The 26,267-nt window shown below is 30.9% G+C and overlaps 1 protein-coding gene across 2 annotated transcripts in view; it reads left to right on the forward strand.

Moving 5' to 3' along the window:
- The window catches only part of LOC112693178 (neurotrimin-like), a 94,091-nt gene extending 82,287 nt beyond the window's left edge, over positions 1-11,804 (forward strand). For both annotated transcript variants that reach the window (XM_025568126.1, XM_025568127.1), the window contains 2 exons: positions 800-895; positions 11,475-11,804. In XM_025568126.1, coding sequence (XP_025423911.1) covers positions 800-895; positions 11,475-11,572 — 194 coding nt within the window. In that variant the 3' untranslated portion in view covers positions 11,573-11,804. The remainder of the gene's footprint in view (positions 1-799; positions 896-11,474) is intronic.
- The last annotated feature ends 14,463 nt before the right edge of the window (positions 11,805-26,267 follow it).

The raw sequence follows: 26,267 nt of genomic DNA on the forward strand, positions 1-26,267 counted from the left end.
TGTGTGTGTGTGTGTGTGTGTGTGTGTGTGTGTGTGTGTGTGTGTGTACACGCAAAATATATGTACAAGGAATACACGCCGACAGATGTTGCGTTCATTATAATAGCGAAGGGAGAGCGACTGAACAACCCTTCGGGTAAACCTTCGACATTCGATTATGGAAACACCGACCTCTCGCCTTGTCCTCCAACGGACCTTTGCCGCAGTCGCTCCTGCCCGATCCCTGCAGGTCCTTCCCTTCGCCGCAGGATTCTCGTGGCAAACGATTGGCATTCTATATCTCTCGACGGCCTGGGCGGCTTCCCTCGTCGTCGTCGTGTCTTTGTCATCGCCGCCCAGAAACCACGTGCGTTAAACGTTTACTTTTATTGACCGCAGCCCGCGAAAATATGAAATCACTTGTCGTGTGTATCACAGTAAGACCCGGTTTTTGCACGTATCGAGAAACAAAAGGAATAACGTGATATGAAACGTTTATAAACATATATAAAAATACAATATAATTTATTAGCGAATAATTTTTTAAACCGAAAATAGTACAACAAAAACACTATACGTAACCTTCACCAGATTTTCATTAAAATACGATGAAATTCAGTATTCGCTATAATAATATATTAAATTTTACGTGCGCCTAACCTGTACACGCGACGATCCATCGTCTGGTCCATTGTATATTGATGACGATAACCTATTTATAATATTATAATATTATACGTGAATTGTGCTCTGCATAAGTAGCGTTCCGATTCTAATGTTCAACGTTTTTTTTTTTTTTTTTTGTTATATTTTTGTTTAGATGATGATTCCGTTTTAAACGAGATCACTCGGTCCGGACAAACGTACAACAAACCGAAGAATTCTGTCATGTATAACAGGCCAGAGACGACGAAAAGTAAGAAGTTTTGTTATTTTTATCGTTGTCTACAATACCTGAAACCAATTTTGCTAGTATATACGACACGACCATATGATATTCGTCAGGGAACTCCATGAGAGCAGAAAAATGTAGCGAGATTCGCGTTTTCGTCCTCGATGTGTGAAAATTTTGTGGGCGAAAGGATAATTAAGTTTTTGAGTCCACCTACCTATCCCCAAAAATGGACCGGATAATTAAATTATTTTTACGTTTTCTCATTTTACCCAAATTATCGCAACGTACGTTATCATGCATGCGACATGCCAAGTCGTAATGAAATTAATGTTTATGCCATGTGGACAATGATGAAAACGTCACGGTAACTGGTTTCTCTATACATGAACAATTCTATGAACACATATTCTTTGCCTGTGCATATTATAAAAATGTAATTTTCCAAATATGGTGTGATAATTTATTCTGGCAAGAATTTATTTTGATTTTAATATTATCTACTTACAAATATTGTAATATTCAAAACTCTAGAATTCGTGTTGCTAACATAACATAATAAGTGAGCCGGTGGCAATATTTCTGAATGATTTCAACGTTATCAAATAGAAACGAGAATAAATAACATAGGTCTGAGTGAACTACTGTCATTTTTTCTTCTTACTATTTCTACCTACAACGCACTGAGTAACTTAATTGCCAACAAATATAATTGAATACCTCAATACCTCGGATGTTTAATTTTCCCTTGTTTGGTATTTCTACTATTCATGTGGTCAAACAACATAAGTTCGTTTAAAAATTCCTTTTAGTATACAATTCCAAAACAGAATACATACAAAATATTAAAAAAAAATCCAAAGTTAAAAATTAATGAACTAACCACAAATATCATATGCTGTTTGATAAATGCATAATATACTATGTAAATAGATTAAAATAATTAATATTGCTGAATGTCATTTAGTACTCAGACAATTGTACATTAAATATCAATATACTCATATCATCAGGCTCGCATTATCGTACTGTAACAAAATAATGAATAAAATAACAATGTTTTTCTCTAGGGACGAGAAAATAAAAATAAAAAATGAGAAATTGTTTAATAATTTTATTATGGACCATTAATTATAATTATTATCAAACAACGGAACACATTTATAAGATAAACGTGATTCGTAAGACTGCGTTGGTATTTAATTTATGATTAATAAAACAAAAACTTCGTGGATGAAGTAATGTAAAAAAAGTACTAATATTTAAGGAAAATTTTAAATAATTTTAAAAAAATTATGAATTATGAAATCGGTCCTTGATAGATACTGCCAAGGTCATAATATTAAAGGAGCTTATTAATTTTGAAATAATCGTCTGTTTAATATGGCTAAAATGCTTCATGAAGGGATCATTCATGGAAAGTTATTTGAGTAGATTAGGGAATGTCAGAATATTGATGATTTCTTGTCTTAAACGATTTTACCATAATCTTACAAATTATAGTATTTTGATTCGTATCGGTGACACATAAAACAGAGTTGACATATTGAATCTGCCAAGAACGTGAAATAATTATTTTCATGTCCATAGGAACACAGTATTATAAATCTATTAAACGTTCATCTGAAAATCAAATGTCTATTAATATTTTACGTTTATTGATTTAATTTCTATTATAATGAGAAATTTGAGTGACTATAATTGTCATGTAACTAATTAAAACTTTAAAATCTCTAAGCAACCATGCCTGTTAGACTGTTTTTAGCTTATTATTATTATTATTTTAATATATATATATATATATTTTTTTTTTTGATAAAAATTAATGGTTTTATAATATTTAAAAATTAGATTTTAAATTAAAGTAGGATAATTTATAAGAAACTATTTATTCTATAATTTTATTAACTGTAGATCTTATGTAGTTAAAAGGTAAATATTTAAGTAAATTAAGTAAAACTTATATAAACAATCAAAAAATACACACATAATACATTATTGCTTTTTGATTAATCAAAATAATACACTTTAATAAAACGTAATACTTAAAATGTATATATTTTTTCATGTATTATGCTAATGGTAGTTATTTTTCTTATCAAAGAATAAAATTACATATTTACCTCCAACAAAAGAATTTATGTGTTTATAAACTCAAAAACATATTTCAGTAAAATTACCATTAACGTATTTTTAATAAATTCTTTCGAACATTTTGAATCACATTCATAAATAATGTGTGATATAAATATTATTGTTGTAATATACGTATATTATAGCGGGTACAATAGTATCGATTAACACTATTTTATTTTATACCAAATTAAGTAAGCTTTGAAGGTAATATTTCTACATTGAAAAATATAAAAAAATAAAGATAACCATGTTGGTAGTGAAAATTAAATTATTGAGCTTTAAAAAGTACTTAATTGACATTTTATGGGTAATAACATTTTCGATTCTGACCGAAACAGTGAGTTATTGGTTTTACAACGTTGAATGATTTTTTTTTCTTTAAAAAATATTTTGTATAAAAGTTGTTTACATTGAAACATTTCGTGAAGGAGCTTCAATCAGTCAAATATTAAACCAATATAAGAATAAGAAACATCGCAACACTTTTGAAAAGAAAAATATATATTTTTCTTTTGTAAAACATCTATGCTACTCTTTATCGTTTTGAAAATTCAAAGAATATGTATTTTAAATTTATAACGATACCGCAGTATTAGTTATTAAACTGAAATTAATAATATAGGACAAACTATGCTCCTGTTTTATTCGTAACCATACGTATTTATTTGCAAACTAGATTTGATGATTAATTAACTAAAGCAGTTTAACTGGTTATCAATTTATCAATGCTCAAAACATTTAAATATGTATTATGGTAATATGGTCTATTTAATATTTTTGATACGATTGAAACGAGGATTGTATTGGTCTTATCAAAACACCTGTGTTATTTTTTCGTGTATCTGTGTACACGATTTTGACCACAAAGCTTGCTTCAATCATTTTAATCATAAGAAATTGCTGATTACCTATTTTCATCACTTCACCAAGTGTAGTTGGTACTTTGAGTAGGGAAATTTTATGTATTTTCCAACTTCTAAATAATTGCGAAAAACTAAGGAATAGTCATAAAAAATGACCATATTAATAGCATACCAGTTTTTGACAAGATCGAATTTTTGTTATCATCGTAACTCAAAAAATAAATTAAAAATTTTTTTGCTTAACATTTTCTCTAATTAATTTTAATAGCATTTTCTATACAAGATTTAATTTTTTTTTCCATTTTAAATTAAAATTAAAATTTTCATGTTTTTTTTTTAAATTTTTTTCAAAAATATCAAAAAAATAATTTCAATTTAACGAATAGTCCTACTAATATAATATAAAGTTCATCATACATATATTATTATATATAACCATTTAATAAAGAATAATTGAGATAAATTAAAAAAAATTACACGTGTTCAAATAATATATTTGAGCTAAACGTTAACAAACATTAAAATCCGCTACATTTTACAATTAAAAATTTATGAAATGCTCAATATTTATACTTAAGGTTTGAAAATTAAACATACATTTTCAAATAAAAATTTTTTTCTAGTCAAATAATTGACTAAATCACAAATCACAAAAATTGTATTGGAAATTTGCTGAAATTTATTATAATCGTTAAAAACTAAAAAATCTAATGAAATCAAATGTTTCAATGAATTCCCATTAAACAATTAATCATAGTTTTGAAACATTTTTAATGAAATTAACAGTCTTTTGAGATTTTCGATTTTACCAATTTATAGACGTCTAATGTTTTTGCGAAAAGTTAGTCCGATGATTAACTTGTCTTTATAAGAAATTTGGTCCTTTTCCTATATCAACCATTTTTAGAAATACAAACGGATCCACCCGACCTCTTTTATTCATTCAATCATTTTTTCAAAAACATCGGTTCATCGGTTTCAAGTTTAATGGACCAATACAGTATTACCGTTTACCCATCTCCGTATCTCGTCTGATCTAGGGGTTTTGGTCGTTTTTAAAACATATAACACGTTTGTACGATAACAATATTTTATTTGTGTTGAATACGTCTGATATACGTAACATAAAATTCGCTACCAACGGTTTAATCAGCGAACAGAATGGAAGAAATGGACGGAATTAGATTATCACGCCGCGGAACGTGTAGGAATTCGAAAACGCTATCAGCCGGTCGGACCGAATTCGAAGACCGATCGGACGAAAACGTGATCCGTTGGACTTTTTGAACGACGCGCGTCGACCTACCAAGATGCTAAGGGATGCTAAGGTCGGACGTAACTACGTTCACAGACTATGCGCAGCGTACGACCACCGTTTTACGCGTCGGGTGTTCGTTTTGGCGATCGAGTGCAAACCGAAATGCCGTTCGTTCGGAATACATCGGAAAACCGCTTAAACGTGCGAAACGTTCGGCGATATGCTCGCGGTCGACGCCGTAACAGGTGGGCAGCACAAGGACGCGTCTTCCGAAAGGACCGGCCGCGGTCTATCGGTTTCCGGACGCAAAGGTACGGTTTCGTAAAGGTAACGAGCTGGAGCATGACCATCTACGATTCCAATCACGAGCTTCTGGACTGAGATGGTACAACGTAAAAATAAACTCGACGTGCAGGCCGTAATCTCGTATTTTACGGAGTGCCCATTTTTCATTGACTTTTTGTTCAACAAATTTTTAACAGATTTCTCCTCTTGTAGAAGAAAATGAGGTACTTTTCATATCCATATTCAAAATTTAACGCTCAGTCGTTCAAAACGAATCCAAATAATGAAGCCGCACAATCTAACTTGTTATTGTAATAATTTACATTGTTTAATCTAAAATGTAAAATTATCTCTGAAATGGCACACATATTTGGAATGTTTCTTGCTTATTTAAATCGATGAATGCAGAAACGTTAAGAGTCACATATTTTATGAAATTTAGGTATTAGTAAACACGTAAATTAGTGTTTATATGCGTCGAGTATAAAAATACATGACTAGTTTATGTATTTAGTACGCAATTAGTATGAATGCATATGAATATTGTTGAAATTATACGATTCAGGTTTTTTTCAGAAAACCGAAAAGAATTTAAAATTGAAACATCTTGTGAAAAACATAAACAACGTTTAAAACGTGCAACGTCAACAGTGGATTAAGAAGATTGGTTTAATCATATTATAGCCCTGGCAGAAAAGAAGATGAATCTCAGGAACTTTTACGAAATTAAATTGATTACTAAAAGGAAGATCTGAATGTTATTACCAATCCCTTTCAGTCATGGACCTAAGAAATTCGTATAAAAAGTAAATCGTCCTTGGAAGAAAAAACAAGATTAAATATCATGTACTTGCTCACTGTAATTCCAACAACTCATAAAAGTATCAAAATTATACCATTGTGATAAGAATTAATGTTTTCAATATTTAAATATGGTGACGAGAGAGCAAGTTTAATTGAAGTTAAGTCAATTTTTAGATAAACAAAGAATTTAATAAAAAAAATATTTGCAATTTCATTGAGTACTTTATCATTCCTAGGCATATTATTACTTCGATCAAATAAATATACTCCTATATTAAATTCAATAACTAAATAAAATTAGATTAATTAAGATAATACGAATGTTTTGATAGACATAACTTTAATAATGTTACAAATTGATAGTTCAATATGTAATATAGATTGTCCACTGCATAAATTTAGAAATATGCTTTCAGAAAATGAAAATGTATCATATATCGTATTCGAATATTTTACTATTTACTCTAATCATGAAAAAAAACACAAAGGTGTATGGAAAATAATTATCAATCGATAAAACATTGATAACAACACACAAAATTATATTAAAATAATTATGGAAACAACCAATACATCGTAACTCGTATGATATTTCAAAGTTCATGAGTATATATATATATATATATCTCTGATATGTCTTTTAAGGCTATTTGAAGTTATGAGATAGTTTAATTGCTACAGTTAATATTGCTACCCCCTATGATATTATTGATAGTTAATTTAACACTACTCTATAATAATATTTTATAAATATGCACTTGTATATTTAAATCATATTATACACATCATGTGTACCACATATGTATAATATTTCAATTCATATATCATTTTTGTTTTTATCTTATGGCATTGTGTGTGTTATCATTTTTAATGTAACTACAGTTCATTACTTCAGCAACCATTTTAGAATTTATATAATTTTGCAATTCTCTATATTCACTCTTTGTTATATAGGTTTATACTATAGTTGGAATAGGTAATTCCTTCCACAAATCGGAAAACTACATCCTCCATGATCAAATAAGGTTGGAATGTCTTTTAATAAGCAATCAGATATATTTCGAGTAGTTTCATATTTGGCTACGGTTATATTGTATTTTAAAATTTCCAACTGTGATTGCATTTGTTTATCAATAACAAAATATAATACAATATATTCAAGTAACTAAGTAAACGTTGAATGATCATTCTTATTTGTTGCATTGTTAATACATTACCATATGCTTAAGTCTTAGTAAATCCTTGATGTGACGCCATTAACCAACCATTAAATACATTTAAAATATTCATTATTGCATTTATTAACAATTGCACTGAAATATGCAATACTGTAACTAATGGCACTATTACATTCGACGAAACTGTATAGAATGTATTATATTTGTTTATGTTTTTTACAAGCCGCTTTGATTCCAGATTCTTTTAGATTTTCCCGAGAAATCAATAACGTGTAAATTTCAAGAATGATCGAATAAATTAGTTTTAATTACGTACAAAATGACAAAAAAAAATTGCAAAAATTTGGATGGGAAACGTACGTCATATATCTCAGTTATGGCATATGATATCAACGAGTGCATAGATCAATCTGTACATCTATTCTAGTAAATGGTACGCCCTAATGTCAGATACAAAAAACTTAATACACAGTAAATCAATTTTATCTAACAACGCATCAATAAATCATCATTTTATTCAAAAATTGATTCATTTTTAAAGTACGGTATATAATATAACATGTACTTTCGTGAGTTTCGTAGAAATTAAATATGATTATCGTAAAAACACGTAATTGAATCATTATAATATGGAATGATAATGAATCATACGTGTAATTCGCAAAAAACAAACTCTCAGAAAACATACCACTCGCAAGCCCTTAACCGACGGTCGTGGAAATAAATAGGACCGTAATTTAAATAATATTCCCAGAAAATCGGTTCATTATATTACCTATAAACCTAGCAGGGCACTCATGCTGTATGACGCCACATCATAGTTGACCCAGAGTGCAAAATAATTACCGTTTTCACTTGTATAAAAACAATAAAATTGAAATATCTGTTTTGAAATATTTGTATCGTATTAATAATTAAATCAGATCACTGTATCCTGATTCGTTTCCAGAAAAAAACATGTCTATTTATCTATGAATTCTTTCATTTATTAAATCAGGAAACCATATACAAATATCAATTTTACCAGCACAATGGACGTTATAAACGAAATGTATTTATATTAAAGTTATAAATGTATTACAAAGCACATGAACTATTATTTAAATCACTCGCACTAACATCTAATAACATTAAATTTCTTCAATAATAAATGACAAATACTTCATTACTTTTTTTTTCGAAATATGACCACTTTAACACATCGTACTTTATTTATTATTTCAACGTGTATTTTTATTTGTATACAACTATGACAGGAGATTAATTTCAAATTATATATATATATATATATATATATACATTATTATGTAGTGTGAATTTTTTATAATTTCAATCAAAACATTTTATAAACTTAATCCGTATTCACAATATCTACGAAAGACCCAGCCGTAATTTTTAATCTAACTTAATACTCCGATCTTCCGATCCCCAATATCAAACAGTCATCGATTTCTACCCACCACCGACTTTATTCAAATCCATCGCAATCCCTTTATTATGATCTTCACCAAATTATTTCCAGAAACTTCTAGATAAGTTTTAAGCAAATACAATAAAATATACTAAAATATACCTACGCTATAAATGACAAATAATTTGTGTTGGAAGTATTTATTAAAATAAATAAATTTCACAGTTTGCTTGAGTGTTAAATGGTTTCATAATAAAACTTCAATATTATCATCAGATAAATAATATAAATATTTTACAATTGTTATTTATATTCTATGTATTAGCCTTATCAATTATATACTGAAATTGTTTATTGCAATAGTAAGTAAATAAAATTAATTTTAATTTATACATATACGATTGAATAATAATAAAGTGATAAAATAAAACAAAAATTAATACTCGTAAATAATTGTATACAAACTATTTATTTATATAATAATGATGTGTAATTAAAAAGTAAGCTATATTATTTTATTTATTTCATTTATAATAAACCAGAAAAATCACTCAAGTATATTATAGTATTAAATGCATGAAAATTATCTAACACATATTTTTTTAGCAAAAATCATATATAACATATATAACTGTTATACACCAGACATATAAATAGTAATTGATCTTGATAATTTTGCAGACATCATAAATATATTATTAATAAATATATACTCAACTCAAATAGACACGTATTTAATAAAATAAAAACCATTAACCGTCGAGAACAGTAAATTGTGAAGACATTTAAATAAAAAATATATATATATATGTTGAATTCACCTGAAAATATAAATAAAAACTAAATGATGCACGAAAATACCAATTTGATAACCCTGAAAAGTGATAATAAATAGTAAACGTGTCTCAAACTACTTTATTTTATCCGTCTAAAATGAAATTAAATATGAAATTAAATGTAATTCACTTGACTTGGGGTGTAATTTTATCAATTCGATCGATAAAAATAACACCATTTATCGTGGGGAGGGAAAATAATAGTTTTCAAATAATATAATCTTGAAAGGACACTATGTTACTATGTATACAGGCACATTAATATACGGCAAACTGACCCAGAACTTTGTACTTCGAGGAGTTTGCCAAAACCTCTAAATCCGTCTGACATTTTCGTATAATAAACAGTCATCTCTTGACGAGATTTATATAGTAAAACAGTACATAAAAAAGGTTAAATTTCCCCGTAGAAGTTTTCACACGTTCTCGAAAATTGTATTCGTTTAACGATAAACTTTTTGTTTTGAGGAAATAATTCGAATTACTTACTGTCAATCAGTTCCGTCATGAACGCAGCTCGCATAGACTACTATGTATTCGCTACATACATACCGTAATGAACCCGTTCGCATTTACGTATTTGCTAAATATACAAATGTTCGTGTGTACAAAATTATTATATAGTTTATAAACAACATTGGTGTTTAAACTAGTTATTTGTCATCGGTCATGTGTAGCGAATATCGTATTGTAATGCTAAAAATTGTATTTTTTCAAATTCAAGAAAACTGATAAAAAATTTAAAAATAAAAAAATGATACGAATAAAAAGAACACGTCACATTAACAAATCAGTCTGGACGCCGCTTATAAGACACACGCACTCTCATATAACACGATTTCGAGCTGTCAGACAAAGTAGTACATAATCCGCGTTCGTTATCATACATTTGAACAGTAGCGCAGCCAAGAGAGAGGTGGGGAAACAAATCCGACGTTATGATATGAACCTCGAGGACTTTTACCAAATCCCTGTCCTCTTCGAATAAAATACAATTAATAAACTTTTGATCAGCCGAACAATGATATTTGTAAAGGTAAACTATTCCTCGTTATTATGCACGAATTACACCCAACATTAATAAATAAATAAATATATTAAATACAAAAACCATTTTTTTTTTAAAAAAACAAACTATGCATTGGTTTTTAATATTCAGTACGTAATATTAATTAATTTTCGTTAAAAATCATGCCAATTTTATCCTCCTGGAGTCTTTAACGAATCATTTGTTAACTTTACCCATTATTGAAATTTTTTCACGATAAATATTTAAAATCAATGCTATAAATATACTCCATTAATATTTCTAATGTATGCTTTACGCTTTTTAAACGTAGAAAATGACCTTTCACCGGCCGCTGTTGTTGCGTGGAATGTATTTGTAGAAGTTTGAAAATAGAAAAAATAAGGCCAAGGCAGAGGAAAGGAGGTTTAAACTCTTAACGCCTCGAACACGTCACTGTATATAATGTAAATCGCGGTAAATAATGCAACGTTTTGTACGTACAATGTTAAAAATCACATCACCCGAACGCGATTTGTTTGACCGTCTCGATCGAATCGTCGGACGCGAGTGTACTTGAACGATGCGGTGCATACCCATATTACTATATGTATTGTATTGTATTTTACTCTAAATCGCTAGCGTACTTGCTTCTTGTCCTGGACGATTTCTTCTCGTAATCGTCGCGGAATAAATTCAATATCACCATAATAATATGGCTAAATGACCTATATTATAAATATAATATGCAGATCGTAAGAACCTACGTCGAGTCCCGAGTTTAAATCCGTTTTTTCATTTTTATTATTTTTTTTATTATTTTCAGATTCGTCTCCAAGACTGATTCCGACCGTATCGGCAATGGTCTTGACGGCCGTCATCATCCACGTGTTTTCCAGACAGAACGAGCGGAGGATGATGTAAATGTACAATTTTTTTTTTTTGCACAGAACAAAATAGCGCAAAAAAAAAAACTTAAACTAATAAATACAGTAATTAATAATAAGCTCAACTTTCTCAGCCACTTCCTTCTCCATCACACATATATCATCACCGTGTGTTGCTCTCTTCCGGAAAACCACGACCCACCCCCAAACCCTGAACAACATTGTATTGTTATAATACCCAGTCGGTCTGAAAAAAAAAAAAAGTAAAGTAAAATAACAATCATAATCATCATCAGTACCTCACGAACGACCCAAGTGATTATGACATTCTGCCGGACGATGTTATCATTACTATTATTATTTTGTTAGTCGTATTCCACTCTGCGGTCGATTCGTGTGCAGACGTGCTGAAATGTTACCCTTCGGCGCGCGCGCATCCCCGTCGATGATATTTTATTATTATATAAAGAAGAGGCGGTCGCGGAATAGCGATCGCGTATTTTAACGTAATTATTATTATTATTATTATTATTATTATTATTATTATTATTATTGTATTAATATATTATTATCGTATTAGCAGTTTATGTACTCCGACGGTTTCGTCCGTACGGATAAAATCGATCGAGCCGACGTGACGACATCGGCGTGTAACCCTTTACGCATATCTTTGGTCACGTGTACTCGTTGACCCGCGCGCACCACATTTTAACCGTCACTTAACACAAAAAATTTATAGAAAGGGACATATGAAACGATATTCAAGAAAAACAATTTGTATGTACACGTATACGTATAGATATATATGTATAATGTTAGTTGATTTAGTCGATTGTCGTTGTTTTGTACATAATATATGCGCGTTGAAAATATTAAAAAGTATACTTAATAATACAAGACGATAATTTCATGACGGGTGTTGACACGTAAATTTGAAGTTAACAACAACAAGAAAACAAATTTCAATGTTATTTTTTTTTTTTTTTATTATACATTCCTCGTTGAGAATATAATCATTATTTTTTTTATATACTATTACTGTTTTATAATTTCTCCATATTTCGAACCTGTTTATTTAGAGGATTTTCCTTAATAATCGTCAATATTATAATTATTGCTGTCCCTTTTGTTAGAAAAAATCTCTATTGTGTTTTTTTTTTCTAGTAATTTCCTTATTTTGTTATGTTTTGTATAATATTGTAAAATGTATTATTACTATTATTACATTTATTATTATTAAAAAATGTGTTGATTAATTTGTTGTTGTGTTTATTTTTTCTGAAATCCGTATTTCCTGTTAATAGGTTATTTTATCAAAACAATATAACTATGCATTTAATCTTAAGCTAAAGTAACTTTTAAAAGGTTTATTAAATTGTGTACAAGCAAATGATTAAATAAAAAACTTTTCAAAAGAAAATTCAATTTTAAGTTTGGAATATTAACTTGAATAAGAAAACGTGTTTAACCGTATTAACCAAAATCCCCCATTTTAAATCAGTTCGGAGTATACAAAAATAAAGTAATTATCAACATAACAGTTTTTTATTTTTATTATTTTTTTTTTTTAATTGCTATATCGTACAATAAATCAAAACTTAATACGAAAAAAAAAAGCAAACATGATATTATGATAATTTTTAACATAATATTTTATTAGTATATTTAAATTTTAAACCTAAATAGGATAAAATCGCATATTGAATTTCATTTTTGTTGAAGTACAGTTTTTGTTTTTGAACTAATTAGGAAGTCTGATATTTGTAACACAAATAAAAAAAATTACACTCAATATACTCTGTGCACCAATAAATGTTTATATATTGCATCTAAAATAATTGTATTCTACATAGGTACGTATTTACATACATATTTCACCTGGAATGGAATGAAATTGAAGTGGAATGGAATTACAAAAAAAATATATATTCTTCTAGATTTTTATGCTGCGCTAGTTGGAAAAACAGGTAAAACCTTTTACGAAAAATTGTGTCTAAATAAAGCTGCTCTTTAAAATAGTATTCAGTAAGTATATACTTTTGTAGTTTATGATCCAGTGGCCAAGGTACAGGCCTTAAGGGTATCTTTATTTTAGACATTTTTGGTAATTTATCCGATGAGTTGTAGACGAATTTCACCTTTCCAGAATTTTTATTTTATTTTGATCAGTCTATAAAAGAAAAAAATCATAATGTTGCGGAAAAATTAGAAACTAAACAGAAATTAAAGATTTCATCATCTCGTGTCCAAGATCAGTACCTAAGTGAGTTGATATGAATATTCCAACTTTGTGATATTTAAATTTTACCCACTACTAACCAGTTCGATTAATATTTACGACAAATATTTTAGTATTTTATATACGGAAACAATGGCAAAAATTAAAATTTCACAACGAAACTTACTTCAAAACGCACTGCAGAATGTGGCTATTTCAATTGCACTAATTTATTGTTATTATTTATTCATTATCACGTCCAAGTACCGTTTGGGAGACGAATAATTTATCTAGAACAATTAAGTAGTAGTATTTTTTCATAAGCTTCGGGAGAATAACAAGGTTACGTATAATTAATATTACTTACTTATTATTACTTAGAAAATAAACTGTACCAGTGTCAAATCTGTATCCTACCATGGCTTTAGGATATTCCATTGGAAAATACGTGTTTTGTGAATAAAGAAAAAAAAATGAACGGATCTAATATAAAATCACTCCCTCGTGTTTAATGCATTTTCCAGACTATTTTGTTTGTTTTTTTAGATTTTACTTCTACGATTTAAATCACATATTTGGACGAATACGTGTGGCATAAAAAAACCAAAAATATATCTAATAAGTAATATATTCCTGTGATATATATTTAATAAAACCCAATTCGAGTGCATTAAATATTTATCTGAACGGCTCATATCGAAATATAAGTAAGTATTGCAATATAAATTCCTTTTAAACCTCGAGCTCGTTTCAAACGAACTCGCAGTGCGTAACCAATTATAGAATTTGGACGCTGACCGTTTGCATTCGAATGGTACGATCTCACGATACTTCAATTTTCGGACTTGAATAATTTCCAATGAATACACCGACAAAATGTCATAGCGTGTGCGGTTGAAACTGTGACCTATTTCTGCCCAGGTAAGCGTTTCGGGTCTATGTTCATTGGGCAAATCCAGTGCCACCAGTCATACGAGATGTTTCCAATGTTTTTCTAATACTTATATCTAATGTTATAAATAGTTCTCTTAGATCCACGTGACAGAAATCTGATTTACAAATCAATCGATTTTTAAATAAATAAAAAATGAATTGCTATATTTTCAGTTTCATAAGTGTAAAAATCAATTATAATGAACGTTTTATAATACCCAAGAAATAACGAAATTGCATTATTGACGAACTTTCATCGTAAGAGAGGTCTTAAGTTTAAATGCAATATTTGGTTTTTTTTCCGTATGGCAAGAATCAAATATATATTTTTTATATGTAATAAATTTAAAAATATGAAACTATTAAATAATGTGTTAATAAAAACGGTTTGGAAAAAGTTATTAAAGCCAATTTTAGGAAAGCGTACAAGTTTTTGGGTTTATTTATGTGAAAATGTTGTAATTTTTTTTATGATAACTAAGCCTAGAAGTTTGAAGTAGGTAGTGCATACACATGTTTTAAAACAAAGTTCGTAAATAATTTATGAAATAGTTACGAATTAAAAATTCTACACATTATTATTGAAAAAAATATTTATATAAAAAACCAATAATCAATAGAAATTTGATTTATTTTTGAAATCGAAAAATAAAATTAACAAAACTGATTTTATTAAATATGGGTTGGTTGATTTTAAATATTTTTTATTACTATTCGAATGTTTTTAATACCATCTATTAAAGCTATTGGTAGAAATTTAGAGGTACTGAAACGAAAAATACCATAGTTAAATTTTTGGATTCGCTTAGAATTTATAACAAAATCGATTTGAAAAAGAAATAGTAAAAAACTATAAAAAAAAAACTAACAAAAATAATATTATGAAAATCATTAAATTTTATATTTAAAAACTTTTTAACGCTTAAAAAGTGTATTTTACAAAATCATGTCAACGATTTACAGTTTAAGTTTAGAAATCGTAAAAAGTCTCGATGAAAAATTATAATCATATTATATTTTATGAAACATGAAAAATTAATCGAATGGTTAGTTAATTAATCGAATTAATCAAATGGGTGTAGCCTGCACAAAGGTATATGATTTTAATTTCAAAATTATTTTAAATGTCACTTCATCACTGAAGAATCTATATTTCCATAAATTATATTGTAATATGCATTTTATATAATTAAAATTCGTTATTTTTCTATTTAATTTATAAAGTATGAATGTGACTGCTGAGTAACTAACTTTGTTCGAGGATTCGTGTCCTTTTTTCGTTTGTACGCACATATTTTTAATATCACTGTTATAACCTAAATTTTATACTGTCTGATAAATGTTTAAAAAAAAATTTACATATTTACTGCGTTAAGAGAAGAATATTTTTATTTCCGTTGAAATTGTAAACGATTATGTTTCTCTATAACTTTTTAAATAGCTATATTATATATAGACGATAGCTATATTAATATTTTGTTATAATGGATATTTACTGGGAACGTTAAAAGTTGATGTTAGTAATGTTGGCATTTCAAACCGGTATGCGTTGCGCATTGTTTTCATGGCGTTACTGGCGTTACATGGCGTAATTCTGTGAATCCATTAATATTCTATTGATTTTACTTCGATACCTCAACATTTTGCATTTTGCTTAGCATATTTTATAGTATTCGATGTAATTGTTAAGATATATGACCGCTTAGCGACGAATACTGACAATCACCGGTGATTGTTGACCTTTATCAATCATTTTGGTGAATATTGTCTGTTTTTTACAAATTACTCACATTGCGAACATTTACATTAGTTATTTGGTGAACGTTAATTTACTTAATAAAAATCAAATAATAACAATTATTTACAATCAATAATTAATAAGAGATACTAACAATCGATTAAATAATAAATAGATTTAGATTGGTTGATTACATTCAGTTTATTTACTTCATTGTAATTTACTGTGAATATTTTTTTACTTAGCACAATACATATATAGCACTTTTTGGCACTTAAATAGAAACAATTATCTTCCATTTTTTTTTTTTTTTTATTAGTTAAAAGTCAACTAAACTTTTCTTAAAAAATATCTTTCATACTTTCCATTTTTATGATTGATATATTCCAAAAGATTTTAAAACAAACACTTATTTTTTGATTCAAATCACTACAATTATGCAATAAAAAACTACGTGGTTCTATTCTGATTATTATTGTAAATAATTTTCAGTAAACCTGAACTCTTTTATCGTCTTTATGTGGAAGTATTTTCACTAACAATTTCACCAGTGATAATAATTTATACTGAACAAACAATAATACACGTTCTACTACATACATTTGAATAGTTTGCCTCATTTATAAATATATTTGCATTTGAAAATCAAAAATTCCTTGAATTATTACATTACATGGCACTTACACAAAATCATATATTCGTTTAATAATATAAACTTATTGGTGAGTGTCAGGGTCCAATTGAGGTCGACCGTTCTACTATGTATGATAAAACCTCTAAGCGAACTTGAACCCTATACATTGATTTGTAATATCTAATCTTTACCAACAATCTTGTCAATCGGAAACCGTTGCCTGCCTACTCATATGTACACCATTGTATTTTCACACGATTTACTTCACGAGTCTATGCGTTCGCATAGTTTTCTGAAACGATACAATAAAGATCGGAATTTTCTCCTTTTTTTTTTTTTCCATTCATCCGAGTTCAACGTAATTCAACGTCGTATCAACGTCCTATCGTTTCGTTTGTACCGCACAAAATATCGCTTTGGTTGTCCACTTGCGTGTATAGCATCTCTTAGTTATTGTTCATAATTTTAATTATTTTAGGGTCTAATTTTATTTGGGTTCGGTTGCGTCGGGTTAAAATTAGTTTGTTAAAATTCGTATTGGATCTCATTGGATCATATATTATACGGTACACGTTTCGCGAATAGTTATAGGAAAATTACACGTGTAGACCACGGAGTATCGGACCTAGGCATAATTACCATATATTTCGCATTTGCTCTGAAAACGTTTATTTTATCAACTCTTTTTCAATCCAACTCGTACCATCATACGTTACACACGCTGTACTACGCCGCATCTATTTCGTGGTACAGTTGGGACGAAGCATTTAACGTCAGCGGTGTAAGCGGAATTACGACGATCAAATGTTTTTCGGTTTCTCTCGCGCCCACGGTTTTTTTTTTTTATTTTTTATTCTTACGAAATACTCCGTAGTACTATCTGAAACAGTCGTGCACGTTTCAGTTAAACGTTGGTGAAATGGATACTGACAGCGGCTAGTGTTCCACGCAGCCCTGCGGGTCGGAACGGTATATTATTTTCTCGGCGAGACAAACTACTCGTGTTTTCCCGCTCCCGCCGACAGACTTCACCGTAAACACGTGCGTTTAGGTACTGTAATGTAGCACGCACACACACACACACACACATATTTGTACGCACAAACACTGTTGCGGTACGGATTAATTTGTGGGTTTTCGTTTTCGTCACGTCGGAAGTTCGGTGCAACTTTTTGTCGGCGATTTTCACTTGAACGCGGCAAGCTGCGGCACCAGTGAAACACGCGGATACGCGATCAAGTATACGGTGCATGTGTACACGCGCCCACGCCGCATACGTACGACTGTAATGGTGTACACCGCCGCGCACGTTGTACATGGGATCCTGTGTATAGACGCAGAAAGGGTAAGGAAGCAATGGAATGGTGCGACGCGCGCGAACCGTGTCGGTGCACGAGGGAAGAAGGATTCGCGAAAGGGCGGTCGGGGAAAGGGCGCGCGCGAGGAGGGCAGCAGAATCCGTAATGAAAAGCACAACCGCCGTGCAATTATACGAATTGGTTTTCCCGGTACCGGTGGCGGGGCGGGACGAGGAAACACGAGTGCGAAGGACGATCGGAAGGAGTGGTGACGCGGAAACGGGGCGAGGGTCGAGACCGACCGTTGGCGAATTAAGAAAGGTCAGGCATTAATAATAATAATAATAACAATTCGTCACGAGAAATTAATTTTTAGCGTCAAATATTGACTTGTGGTTCAACGCAATGATAACGGCGTGACGTGGCGGCATCAGTGGCAGCAGTGGTGCGCGCACGACGAGTACGTTTATGCGCCCCGTACCGGTCCGTTTTTGGAATCCGTGCACAATGGCTTCGGTTTACACGCCGCCGCCGAAATGAATTATTCAAATTCGGGCGGTGGCGGCGGCAGTGGCGGTGGAACACTTAAAACGCCGGAAGCGGGATAATAATTTAAACAGTTCGCGTTTTCAGGCCACCTCCAAGGTATTACAAGAACAATAATAATAATAATAATAATAAACCGAGTTCAAAGGGGACGGCGGTGGTGTTTAGAGAAATTTATATAGACGTATTAAACGTGTGCGCAACCTCTCGGCATGGATGCACTCCCACCCACATCCGCCAGTAAAACGGTCCCGCGCGCGATTTCGGCGATATCTGAACATCGGATGATGTTAATCTATAGTATTTTCTCCTTTCCGCAAACAGTTGTAAACGGTTTCGGTGCATTCTTCTACGGCCGGTCAGCACCGGTGCAACGGGTTCTCATTGAACACGTCCTAACGTTATTGGAAGGCGAACGTTGCCCGTACAGTAATCCGGACGTTGGCGTGATGGTCGGTTTGCCGTAAGTGCGAAGTAATGGACCGCGGGTTTGAGTACGAAAAATATTAAATGTCTTTTTTTTTTTTGTATAAATTAAGCGCCAAAATCGAATCACCCAAGAGCACCGCGGACGGTAATGGCGGCACAGGAATCTTACAGTCATTCACCGAACGATTCACATTTGCGCACACTCCACAACGATTCTGCATTATTGCACATCTCGTCTTCAAATACCCCTGGTCATCACAAGGAAATATTATAATTATTCCTATACCCATTTTTTTTTTTTTTTGTAACCTTATAATTGTATTTACGGCGGTTAAAAAATTACCATTCGTGTGGCTTTCGCCGTACACATTATTCATATCAACAATGCGAATAACAGTCGATCTGTATTGCACAGCAATATCGACCTATTGTCGTCATTGTAATTTTAATTTACAATTATTATTTTCACTTTTCAGCACCGTTTGACGAAAGTATTTGTACACTTGTTTTGAACGAGAAGAATTATGGTTATCATATTTTCGGGGATTTAGTGTGTAACCTTTTATTCGTCCATTATGATCGTGCATATCAATAGGAAACTTTTAAAGGGATCTTTAATTTTTTTCGTGTATTATTCGATGTCCACTAGAATATCTATATAAAGGGTCATTACACTAATCTAACTACTAACTTCACCACCTAGCACCCTTATTGAATAATTGACATTTATATTCTCTGTCCGGAGTTAACTCGATAACCATACCAACCAGCTATATACTAAACATGTCTTTAGTCATCTCAAACGTGCGAACGCAACGGGTCGAGTCTGTTGAATGTCAGCACATTATACGTACGTAAGACAGACCTTTATACTCGTATTTCCTTTTTGTCTGTACATCAATAGCTATCGGTCAAAATATTTTAAATACAATTCTGACGAGTTGTGCGAAAATAGAAATAAAATGTAACATATTAACATACATACTCTCAAAAAGTGCCCTATACCCTTGGTCTTGGTATTTCACATAATACCTTTAAAATTATATCTTTCGAATTTAAAATCGGACGACTATTCTTTAAATGGTTTTATTTTTATTCTCCAAAATTCAAAACACGAATAAATAAATAATTATACATTCTTAAGTTCACATTTAAAAATGTATACATTTTTTAAACCTAACGTTTCTTTCTTTAAAAATTTGTAAAGTTTCAAAAACCAGGTTTGATAATACAGACTAAAATATGTATAGTTCAATTTATCCTATGGATAATTTAATATATTTTCATACTCTTAAATTTGATTATAATGTATTGTGAATGTTTTTTTTCAATTTTTAATACATTATTTAATTTAATTAATTAATAAGTACTCAAAATGAATAATTAAATTTAATAACTGTTATAGCTTCTTAAATAAGTTATTATTAATATTATTTTAACTAAAAACTGTTTTCTCAAAAAAATTTTTATATTCTCTTTTGTGATAAAATATTTTAGAGCTTGGAATAAATTTTAATTTCCGCCAGGAAATAAAAAAGACAAAATTAGAGTTCTGAAAAGTCTACTGTATGTTAGATGAGACGTGATGATGTTAGGTTGAATAAAATTCTTCCAAAAATAATTATAATTAAATTTGTTGTTAGCTGTTTGTTCAAAATTATTGTTTTATTTTTAATTTACTATGTGAATATATGAATATTTTAGTTTTTTTGTTTTTAATCGTAACATAAAAAAAAATAACAAAATTATCGATTCGATCAGAGAAATTTATAAAATTAATAAATGAATACCACTTGTTGGATATATAATCAATATAGTTATAGTATTATATTATGAACTTATTATTTGTATATATATATATAAAATTATAATATCCCACCACAGTGACGTTTTTGCGACGGAAAAGAGCATGCGTAAGTCTTGTTTTTTCGGTATTTTCCGTTTATATGCATCACGCGTCGATTCCTTTTATTAAACTATGAGAAACGTGCGAATCACCGACTTTACGTCGAGTTCTACGACACTGCTGCTGATGCCCGAAAGAAACAACGTGTCGTACGAATATAACAAAAAAATAAAAATAAAAATAAAAAATAAACTTTTCAATTGTTCATTGATCCCAAATCATATCGAATAATTTTTAATAATATCAATACGTAAATTGTATGTAAAAACATGTCATCCGGTCATTAATATTAAATGACGTATATCTGATACGTATGCACTATGACTTGGACCTGAAATCGCAAGTTGGTGTGGCAAACCTTCAGTCATCCATCATGTTGTGCAAGAGACATGATGCACATGTTTATAATCGTCCCGTCATCTTAACACGATTAAAAACGTTATTAATCATAATTTACATTTTTTATTTAAATCCGTCGGATCCATAACGTTTGTTGTTCTCCTTACGTAAAACTATATTCATTATAAACGAGAAGATTTCAGTAAGATTTATCGTAAACATATTTTGACCGTAACGTAACCGCCATCACGCTGAACCACGGTTCAAACCTTACTTAATCCATGATTTAATGTTACCAATATCGAACTATAAATGTCAATACAACATCAATGCGATTCGTGTGTAGATTACAACACGTATAACTCGGGCGTCGGACAACGCCATGGCGTAGTTGACTCGGGCCGTAGTTTCGCCTATAGCTTACACGCATCGACCATATGAACGAAGAGCACCGAAATGTTTTACGTTTAAGTCTTAAAAAGAAATCGGAGACAATCCGTTTGGAAACGTGAAACAAAAACGCGGGCAAAACGGATAAACAGCGAACAATCACGGACGTACAAATGGAACGCGGTAGCGTACGGCCGTGGGTCAATCGCATCCATTAACGATGTTCAATAGACGGAAGTGCTGGCGTGGTAAATAGCGTTACGACGAGGGAAATAATCGTTTCCGCCGTACCACACATTGGATCCACTGCGATTGTTGAACGTACCTATCGCCGCGCAAGTGCACTAATTGAAATATACTTCTGTAAAATTTAACACGGCAAAAGCGACCAAGATGTGCAAAATCTTAATAATATGTACCGAAACGTGGTGTGTTACGTCACATAAACGGATTGTAAAAATTTGTAGATTCCGCGTTTATAACTTTATAACCGTCTCGATAACTATTCGTACGTATATATATGTAACACTGGTATATGCAGTACCACGTGGTTAGGATTTCAATGCGTTATCGTTTTTTTTTTTTTTTTTTTGTTCTTTTCTTTTTAATACTTCGTACGGATGTTACAAAGCTATTGATATTTCAATTCAAATACGCAATATTATCATTCCGAAAACATAATCGTTCCCGGAATTACGTAATTCGCTTCGTTTTCAAACATCAATGGTAATCGTTTTCTCGGTTCGAGTGGAAAAACAGTTGATCAACCGGCTTACGCGCTATTGCGACCATGCGGTCATCAGACATCGCGGGTCGGACTTCGCGGCGCGAAAAGCTGTATACGACCACGTGGAAAGGTATTGAGTCGAGGAACGGCGCGGTATCGTTTGAAACGATATTTGAACACGTTTGGAATTTAAATATTTCAAATAGAAACTTTACACGACACTAAGTAGGTATACATTTGATTTTTCACGTTGAACCTAAAACATGTAATAAGGATTTACTAACGTTCGATAACAAATATTTTAATGTGTTTTTAATATTTAATAAACATCAAATAAATGTATCCGTGCTGCGGCTCGGAACGTTTTCTCGTGTCGAACGTATCCGACGACAGCGGCGCGGGCGCGTGCAAACGCGTATCTAGAGCCTTTCAGAGGGGAAGGGGGGCAATGAGACCATTTTTGGAATATTTTTCAGGGGCCTCTAATTTAAATGAGCTTGATTGGTTAGGTTTGGAAAAATACGTTTGCAATAATTTCGTTATTCTCAGTGAGTATTTTGTTTATCATATTTTACAGTTACGGTCGAAGAGCCCCGAAAAACCTTACGACGGCCCTACACGTATTACGTGATACGCGTGGTCCCGACCGTGTGGCGAAGGCGTAACGCGGTCGGTCGAATGTGATTTCCGGACGAGATTCGCGGTGGCGAATGGAGGTTGACAAGTGTCGAACGGATGACGGTGGTTCACACAAACCCTGTCCGAACCGAAAGTCCACCGGACACTCCCTACCCACTGGGCGACATCGGGGCGCGTGAACGGCCGAAAAATGAATCCGCCGTTGACTGCGGTATGGTATTAATTTTCTTGCACCGCGCACGCCAAATCGTTTTCGCCCCGGACTCGCCAAACGTATAGTCGTCGCTCGACGCATTTCCGACCACCATGACGACGACGGTAATCGCGGTTTGTCGTGCACAAGAACGAATGTCCGGCGGAGCCGTGGCGTGCCCGGCCGTTCGGAAGTGCGACGCGATTCCATTTCATCTCACTATTCGAAATAATACGTAGTCCCTTCGCCGTATCCGTCCCTGATCGCGATGGCTCCTATACCGCACGCTTTACACACAATAGTAATAATAACAAGCGCGAACAGAGGTTGGAAATGAAATGTTATTACATATTTGCGTTCCTCTGACTAGAACTTTTTTAATTGAATATGTAAAAAAAGAAAAAATATTCCCTTGCACGGTATCCGGTCGACGTACACTTGTTCTTGCCGGTTAGATTAAATAAAATGGTTTTTTTTTCGTGCAAAGCGATTATTTTAAATAATTTACGTTATCAACTGAAAACTGTTATTTTTTTAGTATATTCTGTTATTTAATACAAACCGTATTCTAGTGTTGGGCGAAGAAAACATTTTTATTTTCACAACTTAGAGCATGGTTCGCTTATGATTTTGTACAATATTTATTCAATAAAAAACGTAACCTTTTTACAATACTAGTAGTGAAATGTATACGATCACTAATAATAGTCAATTTGAAAAATAATAATAATACACTAATAATCATAATGCAAAAATCATAAAAAAAACAGTAATTTGTTCGTAACTATTATGTTATAAAAAGAATTATAATATTTTTAAATTACGATTTATATTTTATTATTACATTGTTGCAACTTTAACGTTTGTTTTAAGTGGTGAAAACAAAAGAACGATCAAATAAATTTTATGCCAAAAGTTGAATAAGAAAATCAATAGATATTATTCATTATATTATAATAAAAATATTTATATAGCCGTGACTGATGTATAAATGTCGTAAGCAATGATTTATATTAAAAATATTTTGATTCGTATTTCTTGATGGTTTACAGTCCATATCAAAGTAATCCGAATCTAAAATGCACCGTAGTGCAATGAAAGTGAAATAATGCAGTACTTTTTTTTCTTTTCTTTTTTGACAGTCTGTTCTCATCACAACAACGGACAATGAAACAGAAAAATAATTCTCCCTCTTCTTTTGTACTCCGGTAGATACCACGTTACAATTTAACCACGATGCGGAACATCTTTTATTTTCTTTGTATATTGGCTGCTTTATTACGGTCAGCAGTAAACTTCAATCTCTAGTTTTGCATGTTTGGTTATAGAATTGTTTGTAAATATGTTTTCAAGACCCCAATACTATTTTATATATGCGCCGTTCCTCCAAAAATATATAACGAATCGATGTGTTTTATTTCAATCATACCGTTGTACTCGACGTGTACTCGTAGATATAGCGGCACATATCCTCACTCGGTTCATAATGCAGTTATTCACGAAAAAATAAAACTCACCTAAAAAATAATAAAAAACTAGATTTAAATTTTACACAAAATAAAAATGTTACGAAAAAAGTATTTTCTATTCTCTCAACATTTATTTTATTAATCTCCACTAAGAACGGTTCTATAAGTTATTTATTATGACACAAATACTCTAATGCACTATTATTGTAAACAAAGTGCGCTGTCACACAATGATTAAATAAATCTATTCGAACACTTGGTCATTACTTTTTTGGTTAGAATGTGTTTGAAATTGAAATTTTAAATATATTTTATAGATTCCGAAACGTTTTTTTTTTTTTTTTTTTTAATGCACATGTAACATTATATGATTTAGTGACATATTTCTTCATGTCAACGCAAAATTGTTTAATGTTGTCATTAAATTATCTTATAATGCCTGTCGAATTGATACGAGTGATTAGTGTGAACTTTAAACATTTTGACAATAATTAATAATTGTAAAGCACTTTCTTTAAAATCTTTATAATATATTGTATATACGAGTATATCGCATCCATATCCTGTTTTGACCCATTTCGTGAAATGGATAGAAATTTCATTCATTTCACTAAACGAAACTTCTTTTTTTACACATCGCGTAATTACACAATGTGGATAAATTTTCACAAAATGAACACGGATTTTTATTAGTATGGAATTTGTTTCGTAATCTGTTTATACAAATAACGAAACGAATATTACGTGTATGGTTTTTATTAATAGAAACAAGTTGTCATAATAACCTGTTATAATAATTAAAATAGTTATGGCATTCTAGGAAACTTTACGTACATTTATGTTGTAAATTATCAATAATAAAAACAAATGAAAAATAATAAAAATTAGGACTTAAATTATAATAAACTATTAGGTAAATTTAGTACGTAATTATTATAAAAAAAAATTATTATTATTATAATTTAATTTAAAAGAATGCAGTATATTATTTTTTTGAACATGATTTAGTATTATGGTAACATTTATTACATTAATATGTGAGAATATGGCTTTGTTGTACTTTAATGTTTCAAGCATATAGAGAAGAGTATTAAAGGCAAGTATTTTGGCTTTGATGTGATGAGCCCAGGTGAGACCATGACTGAGTATTAGGCCGAGATATTTTTCATTATAGGATGATAGTATTTGAGTACCATAGGTTAGTTAAGAAATTGAGCTAGTTTAAGGGTTAATGTGGTATGGACCAATTCAGCTTAGTTTATTTTAAACCACC

Source organism: Sipha flava, unplaced genomic scaffold (assembly GCF_003268045.1).
Source record: "Sipha flava isolate LNK unplaced genomic scaffold, YSA_version1 81_pilon_pilon, whole genome shotgun sequence".
Classification (NCBI taxonomy): Eukaryota; Metazoa; Arthropoda; class Insecta; order Hemiptera; family Aphididae; genus Sipha; species Sipha flava.